We start from the raw sequence: 18164 nt of genomic DNA, 5'->3' as shown, positions 1-18164 counted from the left end.
GCTTGACCGTGATTTTTGACACAAATTGGATAAGAGATGCTTGTTTTGGGTGTGGTCTTGCCTTTAATAGATCAACAAAGGGTTATATTCCAATGTAAGCACGACCTCCAATGTGTCCTATTGCATTTAGTATATTGATCCGTAACAAGCACGTGGGTTTGAGTTTCTGATTTACGTTATAGGGGAAAAAAATACAATATACTACAGATAGTGCTTTAATAGATTTATATGGACGTTCAGATGTGTTCTGCTCAAATCAATGGATATTTTCATACGCAACAAATCAATGGGGCTTCATATCTTCTTAATGCCGAAATTCCAGCGATTCAATCGTCACCGTTCAACTTCAATTCTTCTCACGTTTGGCCAGCAAATCGAATCTGCGTGTCACACATCAATCGGGCGTGTGTGTGTAATACGCCATTTTAATCGTCAATTTATAATGTAAACAAATCTGCAGCGCGGGTTTCGACGCACAACCTCCAAAAACAAGTTTGCATCAATTGTGAAGCACTGAAATATTTGACAAGATGACGACAAAAAAAGTTCGGTTTAAACGCCACGACAGCACACGTGATTACTGTAAAACCACATCAACGCAAGAGGATGTGAGAGCTCATTGTATCGTGGCTTCGTGGCTAAAGCCGTCGATGTCTTCCACACATCGCCAACACTTCTACCCTCTGGCAAATCCCGCGGATGCTACACGGGAAACACGCGACACGTAAACAGAGGCTGCCCTCACAAGTGTCTAACTATGCGCTTTGGCGTTCCCCCGTTGGTTTTTGCCGGGCTCGTGCGAGACCGCAGTAATGCCTCTGTCGGCAATCGGCCGCCCTTCATCCTGTGCACGCAATGTCCCTCCCTACCCACAACGCAGTTGTTTTTTTAGAAACCCGAATCGTTTCCATAGTTGCCGTGGCACGCGCGTTGTATTTATCTCATTGTGCCCGCGCCTGATTCTCGGCCGATCACGCTGACCCAGGTGGAGAACGCAAACGGCGCTCCGTGACTTTGAAGATCGCCTGCCGGGCCGAGTCGGGTACTCATGCGGCACGGATCCCGTTGCGCGGAACTTGGAGCAGTCGCTGAGTGCGCGGCCATCAAAATGCCAGCCGCTGTTTCCCTGCGTTCTCACCCCCCCCTCTTCCCACGCCGCTCTCTAAGCTCGCACCTTTAATCCGTTAGGACAGAAAGAACGTTCAGTGCTGCTTCGCAAGAGGTCTTCATGTGTAACTCTTCCCCGCGAACCGAAATGTTCGCACTTAATATTAATACGCTCCCCGTTGTGGCCATTTCTTCGTCTCACGGCGGCCAGGATCATGGTCCGCCGTGAGCGCGTTTGCTTCATGTGATGGGTTATTTTTTTTTTTATAAGACGGGATAATATACGGACGGTGATTTTCTTGTCGATGGCTCCAACGAACATTCAACGCAGTCGCGTAAATTTGCATGTGAATGTCAATCCATTCGGCCTTGATGTACAACACCCTGTTTAATATATATGCGCGTTGTTTAAATCGCTTTAATCGAGTGCAGGTGCGTGTATGACCGCCATCACAAACGTTTTCTGCCACAACTCTAGGTAGCGCCATTAAAACGGCAACATGGCTATATGTGTACAGTTTATATATCTGCCCCAACAGGGAGGGAACAACTCACAGACTGCAGCGAATCCACGCGTTTGGTGGTAACGTCGATTACGGTAAGTCATCGCCTAGCGCGTGCTCGCTATAACGCGGTTCTTCCATTGGGGAGCACTTTTAGCACAACGCGAAACGCGCCCGTTATAACACCGTCCGCGCCCGTTATAACACCGACTGCGCCCGTTATAACACCGACTGCGCCCGTTATAACACCGTCCGCGCCCGTTATAACACCGACCGCGCCCATTATAACACCGACTGCGCCCGTTATAACACCGACTGCGCCCGTTATAACGCCGACCACGCCTGTTATAACACCGACCACGCCTGTTATGACGCGGGTTCTAAGCAGTCGATGACGGAACTGTTCTTGAGCAGCGTGGCTGAGCGATGCAGGACGCGGGGTGATACAATAACGCGGCGGCGTACCCTCCGTTATTTGTTCCGCCATCTTACCGTGTGCGCGTGTACATCGTATCTCGCCAAACTTTATCGTTACATTATTTACGGGGAAATGTTTTCGCTTAATGCGTTATTCGCTCAACGTGGCACTTTTCAGGAACGCATCTACCGCGTTCAACGAGGACTTACCGTATCCATGAAGGAAATCCTCTCCGCGTCTCGAGGGTCTTTCTTTAGGAGGGTCCTACATTTCAATGTTTGGCCAGTGACTTTTTTTGGGCGTATGGAAATACAACTGAAACGCCCAGAGAGAACGCACCAAACACAGTCGGGCTGAACGATTAATCGATTTCAAATCGAAATCGCAATTTGAGACAATGCGATTATCGAATCACAAAGGCTGCGATTTGAAAAGTCCTTTAACTTTATTATTGGAATTGTTTTATTTTTTATTATTATAACTTTTTTTTAACTGAACAATTGTTCTATGTTTGCTTGTTCTATTTCAATTACATGTTTTTTTTATAAATACATGTAAGCAATTCATATATTTTAAGTTATCATCCTTGCATTAGAATATATAGAGCAGTTGATATTTTTATGGTATCATGTGATAATGCTCCATCACATGTTTTAAATCTATTACACAGTGAATATTGAACTGAAGCTTGACTTAAACAAATTTCATCGCAAATCAAATCTCAATCGCAATACCTGTCATAAAAATCGCAATTAGATATTTCCCCCAAATCGTTCAGCCCTGATTCACAGCAGCACAAAGCGATGACACTCAAGAGACATCCGCACACGCGTGTTCACGAACACACTTGCTGTACTACCCCGCAGCCCGGCAGCTTTAATGCTTTCAAACGTGACCAGCGCTCCACCAGCCCTCGGACTCCAATGCGTCGCATCGCAGGCGTGAAGAACCGCGCTAAGAGAGTTGCCGAGTGCGTGCGGCTGTGAACTTCTATCATCCGTGGGCCTCAAATTGAATTCTCGCTTTCGCGCTGTGGGGTTTTTTTAAAAATCCTTTATATTAAGTTCACTTGCTTGCTTGCGCGCTTACGACCGTGCAAATCTTTCGGTCGTTTTTTAACCCACTTCCCGTGATCCAATCGAGCTGACATTTTGCACGCAGACTCGTTGTGCGTGACAATGTATTTTCGTGAAAATTTTTTTCCAAAATGTTACACTTTTTAGGACAATGTTTTTATATTTAATTACTAATTGCTTAATGGTGGCAGGCAATCATCGGACCCATAGGTGGCAGCCATCTCAAGCCAGAGGACGAGAGGACTCTAGCCGCCCGTTTCAAAGACCAATGTGGGCTGGGTTGTGGCCCATTGAACACGCATATAAAGGATTTATAGTGAAAAACTTTGTTTTTTACGGGTTAATTTTTTCTTCTTCTGTTGTGCCCGGGGCAATCCCTCTCTTTGGCGGTGGTCGCCGTTGCTGTCTGCTAGGCCAGCGGTCTGAAACCTGCGGCTCCGCAGACGCACGCGTCTCTTTAAGGGACTGCTTCGTGACTTTATTTATTAAGGACCACCAGAGGTGTGGACTCGAGTCATGTGACTTGGACTCGAGTCAGACTCGAGTCATGAATTTGATGACTTGCGACTCGACTTGGACTTGCATAACAATGACTTTGTCCCACCTATGAGATGTGGACTCGAGTCATGTGACTTGGACTCGAGTCAGACTCGAGTCATGAATTTGATGACTTGCGACTCGACTTGGACTTGCATAACAATGACTTTGTCCCACCTCTGAGGACCACCCTTCTCTTATTCACATTGCGGCTCTTGAAATAGTGAGGGTGTTTTTTCTTCAGCATTCCAAAATAAATGCCTCTTTAACGACACATTTATCTTTACGCAAACTTACCCCCCCCCCAAAAAAAAAACCGCTTTGATTATTGATAATGGCTCCTCTTGTTATTTTGGTTGTCGGACATTGTGCTGGAATGGCGTGAACGACCTCGCCTTGATGGGCTTGCCCACGAGGTGGCGTCAAACCGATGCCCTTCGAAACTCGCCTCCAGATTGCGGCCGCTTTGTGAGGCCCCCCCCACCCACCCACCACTGTCTCCGGCAGGAATTCCATGGACCTCCCCGTGGCCCCGTGGCGAGCCGGGGAGGGCTTCTTAGCTTGGGTCCGGCGTGCGCAAACCAGTCGTGCGCGTGCGATGAAGAAGAGTCATTGCTCGAAACGTCGCCGATTATATTGTTTTCTGTGAAGGCGGTGTTCATTGAAAGGGGGGGGGGACCCAACCACACACCTCTATGTTGTCCATGTTGGAGGTTTTTCGCGTTCGATCGCGTACATAGCAATGTGTCGTTAAACCCGCCACCACCCGACACAGCCAATCAGTGAGGCTTGTCACGTAAACAAAACGTGACGATTCGTGACTGGTTCAGCGCACCGCTGTGTTGAAGGCTAAAGCCGGCAACATTTACAATCGGCGTACGACGTTTCGCCAGTGATTACAACAGGCATCATCAGGCGGACAGCCAGAGTTGTGTGTCGTGTTTTGCAGTCGGCATGTGGTTGGACCAACGTTGCATTCTTGCTGGGAAGTGAACTTATGCCTGCGCGCGTGTGTGTGGAGTGGGCTAACTACGTAACGGGTGTATGCGTCGAAGGGTTGTGAATAGGCGCGTGGAGGGTGAATATGCGCGTGGAGGGTGAATACATTTTTGGAGGGTGTGGATTTATGTTGGCGCTTCCACCGTGGTGCCTGGTAGAGGGGCACAGCTGGTGTGGTGCATCTGCCGGTCATTTCAGTCAGCCGACCCACGGCATCTGCTGTGTCTGTCCCGAGACCTCCTGTCCAGCGAGCCTTCGACACTTCACGTGGCAGCCTCGAAGTGCACCTGGCCTGGTACAGGCTCCGTGGTGACGTCGCCGTCACTTCGTGGCGAATGGCGAGGGTATTGCGTTATATTGGAGGGTGCGCGTTTAACGGTGTTTGTGTGTGGTGGGGCGTATGCGTGTCGTGGTGTAAGCGTGCGTGATAAGCACGGGGATGTGTCGTGTGTGTGTGTGCAGTTCTGCGTGTGTGTGTGGTGGGGTGTAGCGGTTAGTGGGGAGCGGTAGTGTAGCGGTTATCGCGAATGGGCTCCGTACCCGGCCACACGAGTTGGATCCACGCTGACGGTCAACACCGGTGACGATTATCTGGACCTGGGCTCCCCCCTAGATCGACTCAGCCTCAAATAAGTACCTGGTGCTATGTGTAAACATCGCCACTGGGGAGACAAAGGCGGCCGGGGGTGGTATTGATCACCCACTCCAACAGCTTGTTAAAAGCTCTACGAGGATCTTTGCGCGTGCGTGTTTGTGTGTATTGTGTGTTGCAGTTCTGCGCGCGCGCGGCGTCACACCACCATCAGACGGGGCTCACGGACCGTCACGGCGATAAGGGGGGTTTCAGGGCTGGTCAGTGTAAATCTGATTTTTATTAAAGACAACAATCATTCATTCATTCATTCGAAGTTTAGTGTTTCCCCCCCTCTCCTCCTCCTCTCTCTGCCTTGTCAATAAAGTAAGTTTGTTTTGCGTATACCTTCTCAAGATAACCATTCCACAGCAAATGCCACGTGTATTATTGCCCCGGCGTTCAAAACAATCAATACACCGGCATTGGCAGGGCCGAGTGATTTACAACGCGGGAAAAGAGCGAAACAAAAACGATGCCTTACGAATTTCAAACTTCTGCAAATGTGGGAGGGGGAAAAATTACAAATCTGAAACCCGGAACAACCAGCAACTTCCGTTTGAGATTGTCCTCAAATTTTCGTACACATTCCAAATATATATCTATGTGTCCTGTGCATCGCGCTTAAAGAATCTGGGGTCAATACGAACGACACCAATCGATTGTTCAAGGCTGGCGCGCTGAAGCAGATATCGCTGGGAAGCTGGCACCTGCCCGTCGCTTTTACACAAAGACCAAATAACCCCCTCGCAGCCTTTCACAGACTGTTGGGGTAAGTGCTGTTAGCGAGCACCGAGGAAGGCCGGCACGGGGCGCCCATGGAGAAGGGGTGGGTGGACAACAACATTGTCCTGCCACATTTATCCTCCTCGTGGCGATGTTTTACACACCGCACCAGACGCTCATTTGAGGCTGAGTCGACCTACGGGAGGCCCAGGACCGGATTGGATAATCGTCACCGGTAGTTGGCCGTGAGCGGGGAAATAGAACTCGGGTCGCCGGGTTCGTAGCGCGGCGCGCTAACCACTACACCGCCGCTCCCCCGCACGTTATAATGATCTGATAGACAAGAAGACGCGTAATGCACGGGGAAGAGGGCACGGGGCAGGTAAACTCCGAGCTCCGTGAAGTCAGGCACAGCGGTCAGGGTGGACGTCAACCGCATTCAAGCAGTGGACGGTGACTGTGTGTGTGCGCGCGCGCGTGGTCAGGCACTGGCTTTCCAATTAGGGGGTCTTCTTCCTAAGTTTTGGCACGAATAAGTTGTGATTTTTATTCGCGTAAAATCTGTTTGGAGAATCAATTAAGAGTCTATACCTTCCTTTTAAAGTTTAACCTTCCTTTTAAAATACCCCCCCCAACCCACCACTTACGACATGTTTTTACATTACACGTGATGGGATTTGTTTTGTATTCTTCCTGGAATGCACCTTAACTCGGAAGCTACGCAGGCTGGAGCATGGATTCATTGCTTGGCTTGGTCTTCGTAGGTCGCGGGTGCGTGGCCACGTAGCGTGCGGCAGAGGGCAGCGCAAAGGAGACCGTCAATTGTGTTCTCCGCTCTCTGCATTGACCAGCGTGGTGAAGTATGGTAACACACAAAAACACCGGCAAGACCCTCATCCGGCAAGTGAGATTGACGAATGGCCTGCAGGCTTAAATGTGTTTCCACCCCCACCCCGCCCGCCCCCTCTTGAATACTGACATTTAGAGCGATGAATACAAATGAGGAAACTTTTGTTTTCCTATGATATAAGTGAGGGGCGGAAGGAGGTAATGCCCCCCTACCCCCAAAATTGGAAACCAGTCAGAGAAACGCGTAGTTTGCATTGCTCAAGCAACTTACACAACAAACAGCAAACAGCGACATTGCATTTTTGGGGACAAAGTCTGGGAGTAATTGGGGTTATTATATTTATATTTTTCTAATGTTAGTTTTTTTGTTGTTGTTGCGGTTCTTAAATAAAAAAATAATTCGTGGGGTTTAAAAAAAAAAGTCTCTTTCTCACTTCGCTTTCTGGAAGCCTTCTTATAATGTGAGTTATATTCTCTTCTGTGTGTGTGTGTTCAATTCATAGTGCTCTTTTGAGGAAAGGCTGACTATACAGATACACGAGTAGTAGTCGTAGCAGCAGCAGCAGCAACAGCAGCAGCAGCAGCCACGTGTCACTGTGAACTCCGCCACCACACTTTGCCTTTGTTCTCGCACCGCATATGATTCATCTGCATAATTAATTATTCACTCGATATTCTCAGTCTCATAAAACGTCTCAGAGCGACGCTTTTTGTGTAATATCAATATATATTATATATCTTTAAAGACAGTGTTCTATACCTGTTAGGTTCACTCAAAAATCACGCGAGTGTGTGCAGGGGGGGTGGTGGGGGGAGGGAGGGAGGGGTTCGAGTGTGAAGCGTGTGTGTCGGTGAGTGATTAGTCCTTTGTTCTCTTCACACAGAGTCCCGCCACGTACCGCCGCACGGATTTGAACAACAACAAAAGAAAAGGTTAATTTCCCGGCAGTACCAGACTCACGCTACCCAGGTGTGGAGCTTGTGTTCGGCAGTGGGCTGGGTTAATGACCTGTACACGTGTGGACGTAAACAAAATACGGGGCGAGCACGCTCTGTACACGTGCACACAGTGACTCCTGCACGCAGGGCCCAGCACTGCTGATGAATGCCCTCTGGGTTTTAACGCCAGCGCTGGGGGATGGGAGGGGGGGGGATGGGGCACTTGACGCCCCAAAAGTGACAGGCGAACTACAAGGGCGAGAGCCACCCAAACTCGAGCTCTAACCCTGAAGAGCAGCCCTTGCTCTAACTACACTTTTCAACCAGACCCTCGCCCTGATCATATCAGTAGCAGACTAGCTACCTCGCCTACAAGACAATCCCTAACATCAACCCCACTAAGGAATATCCCTACCTCTAGCATACCATCCAACCCGACCATCTCACTATCTGCCACCTTGACCTTACCTATGACCCCCCTCCATCACCTCACTTCAGGCGTCTTAACCCAGCCCACTTTCACAACTCTGCGTTCGCTTTTCACTTTGGGGCCAAACCCACGGCGCCCACGGTCCCCCGCGCGGAGTCATCTCGGCAACGATCACCGGCGAGAAGTGCAGGGCAACGGAGCAACGGGGACCGCCGCCACGCGGATCCCGCACGGAGAGACGGGGAGCCATCGGCGAGTTCACTGCGCGGTCACGGAGCCCGCGAGGCCGCCGTGGAATTTGCGCATGTGCCGGTACAGGTCCCCCGACTGCGTGAAGCGCCGCTCGCACCACTTGCAGGCGTGCGGCTTCTCGCGCGTGTGCACGACGGCGTGGCGCGTCAGGTTGTGCGAGTACTGGAAGCTCTTGCCGCACGTGGCGCACGTGTAGGGCTTCTCGCCCGAGTGCGTGCGCTCGTGCCGCCGCAGCGTGTACGCGCACGAGAACGTCTTCCCGCACGTGGCGCACGTGGGCACGTCCCCTTCGGCCCCGCCGAGGGCCGGCGGCGAGGCCTCCGCGATGCCCACGGGCCCCGGCCCGAACGGCGCCGCGCCGCCGGGACACGCGCCCGACAGAGGCGGCGGCGGCGGAGGGGGCAGGGGCGGCTTGACCTTGCCGTTGCCGTGGGGCTGCAGGCCGTGCGGGCCACGGTGGCCCGCCACGCGTTCCACCTTGGGCTCCGTGCGGCGCTCGCTGAAGTGCAGGCTGAGGTGGATCTGCAGAGCCTGGGGGCACGGCATGGCCTGGCCGCACAGGGGGCAGGCAAACACCAACCCCGCCGAGCCCAGCAGCGGGCCGCCGCCCTCGTGCAGCGACAAGGGCAGCAGCAGCGCCTCGTCCTTGAAGCGGAAGTGGCCCAGGGACGGGGGCGGCTTCATCTCTGGCTCCATGCCCTCGTCCGAGCTGCCCACGTCGTCCTCGTGGTCCAGCTCGCTGGAGGTCGAGGGAACCTTCTCCGAGAGCTCGCAGCTCACGCCGCTGGAGCGGTGCGACGAGTTGCTCGCGAGGTCGTCCGCTCTCCTCGTCGGGTCCTCGTCCGCGTCGCACATCTCCACGTCGCAATCTCCTCCTCGCTCCTCCTGCGGCGGGAGGCCCTTCACCGAGACAACAGCGGCAGCAGCTGTAACAGCTGCGGCGGCAGCCGCTTCCCTTTCACCTAGGCCCGTGTGCCCCGGGAGGTCGGGGTCGCACGCCCTCGCCGCCGCAGATGCCGGCTTGACTGACAGGTCGAGCGCGCTCTCACCGAGGCCCTTAATTGAGATGCCAGAGCCGCCGCGCAACAATGGAGCCGTTGACGCCGTTTTCCCAGCTGCCGCGCCGTACGGCGCTGCCCTCGCCGCCAGACGGCTGCCACCGCCGTGAGAGCCACCCTCGGCGACGCTTCGCACGCTGCTCACGCCCTCGTCGCCGCACACAGCCGCCAACGCCACCTCCTCCTCCTCCTCCCCCGCCTCTATCTTCACGCAGATGTTCTCCGCACACGGCCGGGGGCACCGCTCTGGCGCAGGGACCCCGACCACCCCGTCGCCGCGCCCTCGCAGCCTCTGCTTGCACACCTTGACGATGTCGTACATGTGTAGGTAGCTGGCGGCCGCCAGCACGTCCTCCACGGGCAGCCCGTCCACGCGCAGGCGGCCCTCGTACATGAACTCGAGCAGGGCCCCGAACGCGGGCGCCGTCACCGCGTCCCCGTTCAGCCGCACCACGAGCCCCGCCGCGGACTCCGCGGGGGGCCTCGGGACCCCCCCGGAGATCGACGCCGCCGCCGTCGCCTCCGCCGCGTCGCCCGCCGTCTCCTCCTGCTCCTCCTCCCGCTCCCGCTCCCCCCCCCCTCTCCCGGCCTCGGAGGCCGAGGTGGTCGCGGAAGCCACGTCGGGGTCTCTCGTCGCGGTAGAAGAGGTGGAAGTAGCCGCTGCAGGAGGCGAGCACGGCGCGGTGCGCTCGGAACTCGGAGCCGCCCACGAGCACGGTGCAGTCGCACAGGAAGCCCTGCAAGCGCTGGCGACTCAGGCACTGGAGCAGCTGTCGGCTGTGCTCCGGGAACTCCATCGCAGGACCAGCATCACGGGCTGCGGGGAGCGATGGGGGTGGTGGCAGAGGTCGCAAACAGGTTTTGATTCCTTACCCGTACTCGTACCCGGCCGCACCAGGGTGGCAAATGGGTACCCGTACCCTACCCGAAATGAGTGACAAACGGTTACTCACCAGTGGCTCACGGCCTACCCGTACCCGTACCCGGCCGCACCAGGGTCGCAAACGGCTACCCGTACCCGACCGGGTACAGGTAGCCGGGTATCGGGTAGGGTACGGGTATCGGGTACCCGGTTGCGACCTCTGGGCGGTGGTGGTGGTGTGGTGGTGGGGATTGGTCGTCGTGGTGGTTGTAGCGGTGGCGCGGAGGATGGTGATGGGAATGGTGGTGGTAGTGGTGGTGGTGATAGTGGCGTTTTGTGGTGTATGAGGTGGTGGATGTTGTTGGTAGTAGCGGTGGTGGTGAGGAGAAGCAGGTCGTGCCGGCACCAACAGTCGTGGGTTAGCACTCGAGCTCCGGCCACGTGCAACGCACGCGACCCCACGGAGATCATCGCACGCGCGTTTGTTTTGGAAATCTCGGCTCACGAAAAAACGCGAGCGCACATGTCCATTCAACGCACAGAGGCGTGCTCACGTACAGACGGACACGGGCACAGACACACGCAACGCCTCAATACACGCACACGTACATAAGATGCGTATGCAGACACACATACATTAAAGATACATACACACGTTCGTAGCATAAAACACACACTTACGCATATGCACACAGGAACATAACCCAGACACGCGTACAAACCCATGAACAATATTTTTCAGCCACTCTCAATCCACGGCTAGAGTCACAGACCCATTAAAAGGCACGAATATAAAGGCACAAAGATGAAGGCAAAGAGATCCCTTACATCCACCACACACACCGCTGGGGCGAGTGCCGTCAGCGAGCAGACACATACACTCATACACATTCACAATGCACACACACACACACGCGCAGCGAGATGTTCTGGACACCGACTATTCATCTAACGCGACGCGTAGGCACAAGAGGCGAGCTGAAATGGAGACATACAGAGAGAGAGAGAGGGAGGTGGGAACAGCTGATGAGGCTGATGATGATGATGCCAGATGGCGGCAGTTGCGGTGCAGATAAACGCGCACGGACGCATTAACGCGAGCGCTCATCCCAGCTAAAGCATCCACACCTCCTTCCCAACAACATCATCGCCAGCAACAACATCATCGCCAACAACATCAGCAGCAGCAGCAGCGCGCGCGGGCGCGATAGCGCGGGCACGCGCGTTAGTAACAGGTACGACCAGTGGTCGCCTGCTGATGCTCGAGTTAATTCATGGGGTGTGCGGGTGCGTGCCTGCCTGCCTGCACGTGTGTGTGTGTATGTGTGTGTGCATGTGTGTGAGTGTGTGTGCGTGTGTGAGTGTGTGTGTCTGTGTGTGTCTGTGAGTGTGTGTGTGAGTGTGTGTGAGTGTGTGTGCATGTGTGTGTGTGAGTGTGTCTGTGAGTGTGTGTGCATGTGTGTGTGTGAGTGTGTGAGTGTCTGAGTGTGTGTTGGCGTAAGTGGGGAGTGGTTTCCGCGCTGCGCTACGACGCCGGCGACCCGAGTTCGATTCCCGCTCACGGCCAAACACCAAGTGACGATTATCTGCACCGGTTACTGGGCCTCCCCTAGGTCGACTCAGCCTCAAATGAGTACCTGGTGCGATGCCTAAAAATGTCGCCACTAGGGAGACAAAGGCGGCCGGGCGTGGTGCTGGCCATCCACCCACCCCCTCGTGTGCCGTGCCGGCCTTCATATGGGCTCGCTAGCTGCACTTGCCCCAACAGTCTGTTAAAGGCTATACGGGGAATCTTTGTCTCTGTTGGCGTATGTAGGGAGCGGTGGCGCTCAGGTTAGCGCACTGCGCATCGAACCCGGCCACCCGAGTTCGATTCCCGCGCACGGCCAACACCAAGTGACGATTATCTGAACCAGTCCTGAACCTCCCCTAGGTCGACTCAGCCTCAAATGAGTCAACCGTTGCGGTGTGTGTGATCATCGCCAACAGGGAGACAAAGGCGGTCCGGGCGCGGTGTCGACCACACCGCCTCATCGTGCGCAGTGCCCAGCCCTTGAATGTGCTCGCGAGCGGCACTTGGCCCAAAAAGTCCGCTGAGGCTACCCGGGGGACCTTTGCCTCTGCCTCTGTGAGCTGGCTACAGAGAGCCGCGAGTTAATGACAAACAGCGCAGGGCGGCGCGCCGAGCTCGCGTTCAGCGGCACCTCAAACTCTGTACCGGGCTCACACCACGTGTACACGCACCCCGTGTACACACACCCCGTGTACACACAGACTACATACCACGTGTACACACCCCGTGTACACACAGACTACACACCACGTGTACACACCACGTGTACACACCCCGTGTACACACAGACTACACACCACGTGTACACACCACGTGTACACACCACGTGTACACACAGACTACACACCCCGTGTACACACAGACTACACACCACGTGTACACACAGACTACACACCACGTGTACACACCCCGTGTACACACAGACTACACACCACGTGTACACACCCCGTGTACACACAGACTACACACCACGTGTACACACCCCGTGTACACACAGACTACACACCACGTGTACACACTCCGTGTACACACAGACTACACACCACGTGTACACACCACGTGTACACACAGACTACACACCACGTGTACACACCCCGTGTACACACAGACTACACACCACGTGTACACACCACGTGTACACAGAACCTACATACAGTCTACCCCGTGTACACACAGCCAATACACAGCCTACATACAGACTACGCACAGCCTACCCCGTGTACACACACAGCCTACCCCGTGTACACACTCCGTGTACACACCCTACACACAGACTACCACGTGTACACACAGCCTACACACACCCCGTGTACACACACACACAGTCTACCCCGTGTACATACACACAGTCTACCCCGTGTACACACAGCCTACACACAGACTACGCACAGCCTACCCCGTTGTACACACACAGACTACCACGTGTACCCACCCCGTGTACACACAGACTACCACGTGTACACACAGACTACCACGTGTACCCACCCCGTGTATACACAGACTACACACAGTCTACCCCGTGTACCAGCCGACTACCCCATGTGTACCAGGCACACACCTCGTGTACTCGCCATCCTAGCACTGGATTCACCACGCGCCACATTCCGTGTAACCACCAGCACCACTGCCACCAACATCCCGTGTACACACACACAGACACAGTCTACCCCGTGTACACACACACAGACACAGTCTACCCCGTGTACACACACACACAGTCTACCCCGTGTACACACACACAGTCTACCCCGTGTACACACACACAGTCTACCCCGTGTACACACACACACAGTCTACCCCGTGTACACACACACAGTCTACCCCGTGTACACACACTCAGTCTACCCCGTGTACACACACACACACAGTCTTCCCCGTGTACACATACACACAGTCTACCCCGTGTACACACACACACAGTCTACACACACACACAGTCTACCCCGTGTACACACACAGTCTACCCCGTGTACACACACACACAGTCTACCCCGTGTACACACACACAGTCTACCCCGTGTACACACACACAGTCTACCCCGTGTACACACACACAGTCTACCCCGTGTACACACACAGTCTACCCCGTGTATACACACACACAGTCTACCCCGTGTACACACACACACAGTCTACCCCGTGTACACACACACACAGTCTACCCCGTGTACACACACACAGTCTACCCCGTGTACACACACACACACACAGTCTACCCCGTGTACACACACACACAGTCTACCCCGTGTACACACACACAGTCTACCCCGTGTACACACACACAGTCGACCACGTGTACACACACACACAGTCTACCCCGTGTACACACACAGTCTACCCCGTGTACACACACACACAGTGTACACACACACACAGTGTACCCCGTGTACACACACACACAGTCTACCCCGTGTACACACACAGTCTACCCCGTGTACACACACACAGTCTACCCCGTGTACACACACACAGTCTACCCCGTGTACACACACACAGTCTACCCCGTGTACACACACACACACAGTCTACCCCGTGTACACACACACACAGTCGACCACGTGTACACACACACACACAGTCTACCCCGTGTACACACACAGTCTACCCCGTGTACACACACACACAGTCTACCCCGTGTACACACACACACAGTGTACACACACACAGTCTACCCCGTGTACACACACACACAGTCTACCCCGTGTACACACACACACACAGTCTACCCCGTGTACACACACAGTCTACCCCGTGTACACACACACAGTCTACCCCGTGTACACACACACACACACAGTCTACCCCGTGTACACACACAGTCTACCCCGTGTACACACACACAGTCTACCCCGTGTACACACACACGCACAGTCTACCCCGTGTACACAAACACACACAACTCCGCTCACCCTCCTACCTACTACAACGCCTGCGTGTGCCACCCCGGCAGCAGCAGATTTCGTGGAGCAGTCGCCTAGCACCGCGTACCCCCCCCCCCCCACCTTGTGCCACCCTGCCCACGCGTACCCATCCACAGCTCGTACCAGGACCCAGCGTACCAACACCCCCCCCCCACCTTGTACCACTCTGCCCACGTGTACCCATCCACAGCTCGTACCAGGACCCAGCGTACCAACCCCCCCCCCCCCCACCTTGTACCACCCTGCCCACGCGTACCCATCCACAGCTCGTACCAGGACCCAGCGTACCAACACCCCCCCCCCCCACCTTGTACCACTCTGCCCACGCGTACCCATCCACAGCTCGTACCAGGACCCAACGTACCAACCCCCCCCCCCCCCCACCTTGTACCACCCTGCCCACGCGTACCCATCCACAGCTCGTACCAGGACCCAACGTACCAACACCTCCCCCCCGCCCACCACTACCACCACACACAGTGCTACCCAGGCAGGCACCCGGCTCTGCATACCTGATCCTGGCGGCTGCTGCTGCAGTTGCGTCTTCTCCCCTCCGCCTCTCTGGTCCGGCCCGGCCCGAGTCGCGACAACGCAGCAGCAGCAGCAGCCGCAGCTGCAGCAGCAGCAGATAGAATAAGAGTATCGATGCAGCGTTCGCAGAGCGCCGGGGCAACAAGCGTGCTGCTGCTGCTCCTGCTGCTGCTTGTGTAGAATAAGCGGCGGCGGCAGTAGCAGAAGCAGCAGCGGCGGCAGCAGCAGCAGGAGGAGGAGGAGGTAGAAGCAGCAGCAGCAGCGAGTGTGGCTGGCAGCTGCTCTGACATCACGGCTCCCCTGCCCGGGAATGCTCCCTCCAGCTGCGCGCCGCCTCCCGCGCCATATGGCACCGCGCTCTCCTCGGAACCCCCCGCCGCGCGCGACCCGCGGAGCCCGCAGCGTGGCAAGCGTTGGTGTGTGTGTGTGTCTGTGGGGGTGTCTGTGTGTGTGTGTGTCGGTGTGTGCGTGTCTGTGTGTGTGTGTGTCTGTGTGTGTGTCTGTGGGGGTGTGTGTGGGTGTGTGTGTCTGTGTGTGTGTGTGTGTCTGTGTGTGTGTGTCGGTGTGTGCGTGTCTGTGTGTGTGTCTGTGGGGGTGTCTGTGTGTGTGTGTCTGTGGGGGTGTGTGTGTGTGTGTCGGTGTGTGTGTGTCTGTGTGTGTGTGTCTGTGTTTGTGTGTGTCTGTGAGGGTGTGTGTGGGTGTGTGTGTGTGTCTGTGGGGGTGTGTCTGCGTGTGTGTCGGTGTGTGTGTCTGTGTGTGCACGCGGCTCGTGTGTGTCTGTGTGTGTGTATCTGTGTGGGTGTGTCTGTGTGTGTGTGTCTGTGTGTGTGTCTGTGTGTGTGTGTCTGTGTGGGTGTGTCTGTGTGTCTGTCTGCGTGTCTGTCTGTGCCTCTGTGTGTCTCTCTCTGAGTGTCTGCGTGACTATTTATCTGTCTGCCTGTGCGTCTGCGTGTGTGTGTGTGTGACTGGTGTGTGTGTGTGTATGTGCGTCTGTGTGTGTGTCTGTCTGTGTGTGTGTCTATGTGTGTGTCTGTGTGTGTGTGTCTGTGTGTGTCTATGTGTGTGTCTGCGTGTGTGTGTGTGTGTGACTGGTGTGAGTGTGTGTTTATGTGTGTCTCTGTGTGTGTGTGTCTGTGTGTGTGTCTATGTGTGTGTGTGTGTGTCTGTGTGTGTGTCTGTGTGTGTGTCTCTGTGTGTGTCTGTGTGTGTGCCTGTGTGTGTCTATGTGTGTGTGTGTGTATGTGTGTCTATGTGTGTGTCTGTGTGTGTGTGTATGTGTGTCTATGTGTGTGTCTGTGTGTGTGTGTCTGTGTGTGTCTATGTGTGTGTCTGTGTGTGTCTGTGTGTGTGTCTATGTGTGTGTCTGTGTATGTGTGTGTGTCTGTGTGTCTGTGTGTGTGTCTGTGTGTGTGTCTCTGTGTGTGTCTGTGTGTGTGCCTGTGTGTGTCTATGTGTGTGTCTGTGTGTGTGTCTATGTGTGTGTCTATGTGTGTGTCTGTGTGTGTGTCTGTGTGTGTCTATGTGTGTGTCTGTGTGTGTGTCTATGTGTGTGTCTGTGTGTGTGTGTATGTGTGTCTATGTGTGTGTCTGTGTGTGTGTGTCTGTGTGTGTCTATGTGTGTGTCTGTGTGTGTCTGTGTGTGTGTCTATGTGTGTGTCTGTGTATGTGTGTGTGTCTGTGTGTCTGTGTGTGTGTCTGTGTGTGTGTCTCTGTGTGTGTCTGTGTGTGTGCCTGTGTGTGTCTATGTGTGTGTCTGTGTGTGTGTCTATGTGTGTGTCTATGTGTGTGTCTGTGTGTGTGTCTGTGTGTGTCTATGTGTGTGTCTGTGTGTGTCTATGTGTGTGTCTGTGTGTGTGTCTGTGTGTGTCTATGTGTGTGTCTGTGTGTGTGTCTATGTGTGTGTCTGTGTGTGTGCCTGTGTGTGTCTATGTGTGTGTCTGTGTGTGTGTCTGTGTGTGTCTATGTGTGTGTCTGTGTGTGTGTCTATGTGTGTGTCTGTGTGTGTGTCTGTGTGTGTGTCTCTGTGTGTGTCTGTGTGTGTGCCTGTGTGTGTCTATGTGTGTGTCTGTGTGTGTGTCTATGTGTGTGTCTGTGTGTGTGTCTGTGTGTGTCTATGTGTGTGTCTGTGTGTGTCTGTGTGTGTGTCTATGTGTGTGTCTGTGTGTGTCTGTGTGTGTCTGTGTGTGTGTCTGTGTGTGTGTCTGTGTGTGTGTCTATGTGTGTGTCTATGTGTGTGTCTGTGTGTGTCTGTGTGTGTGTCTGTGTGTGTGTCTATGTGTGTGTCTATGTGTGTGTCTATGTGTGTGTCTATGTGTTGTGATGCTCTCCAGCAGCACCAACAGTCTATAACATCTATACGGGGGTGGGGGGGGGGGGACGTTGTATTTGTGTCTGTCTGTGTGTCTGTCTCTATGTGTGTGTCTGTCTCTGTGTGTCTGTGTGTGTGTCTATGTGTGTGTGTCTGTCTGTCTGTGGGAGTCTGTGTGTGTGTCTGTGTGTGTATGTGTGTGTCGGTGTGTGTGTCTGTGTGTGTCTGTCTGTGGGAGTCTGTGTGTGTCTATGTGTCTGTCTGTGTGTGTCTGTCTGTGTGTGTGTCTGTCTGTGTCTGTCTGTGGGAGTGTGTGTCTGTCTATGTGTGTGTGCCTGTCTGTGTGTGTCTGTCTGTGTGTGTATGTGTGTGTGTCTGTGTGTGTGTGTCTGTGTGTGTGTGGGAGTCTGTGTGTGTGTCTGTGTGTGTCTGTGTGTGTGTCTG

The 18164-nt window shown here is 54.3% G+C and overlaps 1 protein-coding gene across 1 annotated transcript; it reads right to left on the bottom strand.

The window, feature by feature from the left end:
* Nucleotides 1-7650: 7650 nt before the first annotated feature.
* Nucleotides 7651-16323, bottom strand: ZBTB18 (zinc finger and BTB domain containing 18). The gene is made up of 3 exons (XM_078596012.1): nucleotides 15394-16323; nucleotides 10141-10342; nucleotides 7651-9980 (listed from the first exon to the last, which is right to left on the bottom strand). The coding sequence occupies exons 2-3, from the start codon at nucleotides 10320-10322 to the stop codon at nucleotides 8474-8476; spliced, it is 1689 nt and encodes a 562-aa protein (XP_078452138.1). The 5' UTR covers nucleotides 10323-10342; nucleotides 15394-16323; the 3' UTR covers nucleotides 7651-8473.
* Nucleotides 16324-18164: the final 1841 nt, after the last annotated feature.

Source organism: Lampetra planeri, chromosome 7 (assembly GCF_965212315.1).
Source record: "Lampetra planeri chromosome 7, kcLamPlan1.2.h2, whole genome shotgun sequence".
In the NCBI taxonomy this organism is placed as follows: domain Eukaryota; kingdom Metazoa; phylum Chordata; class Hyperoartia; order Petromyzontiformes; family Petromyzontidae; genus Lampetra; species Lampetra planeri.
Note: the sequence above shows the minus strand (reverse complement) of the source record. Positions and strands in the feature narration are given on the sequence as shown.

Coding starts and splice junctions, on each gene's coding strand:
- ZBTB18 (XM_078596012.1), bottom strand. CDS start 10,322: ATGGAGTTCCCGGAGCACAGCCGACAGCTGCTCCAGTGCCTGAGTCGC. Junction 9,981..10,140: donor GACGAGAGACCCCGACGTGG/CTTCCGCGACCA, acceptor CGCGGCGGGGCT/CGTGGTGCGGCTGAACGGGG.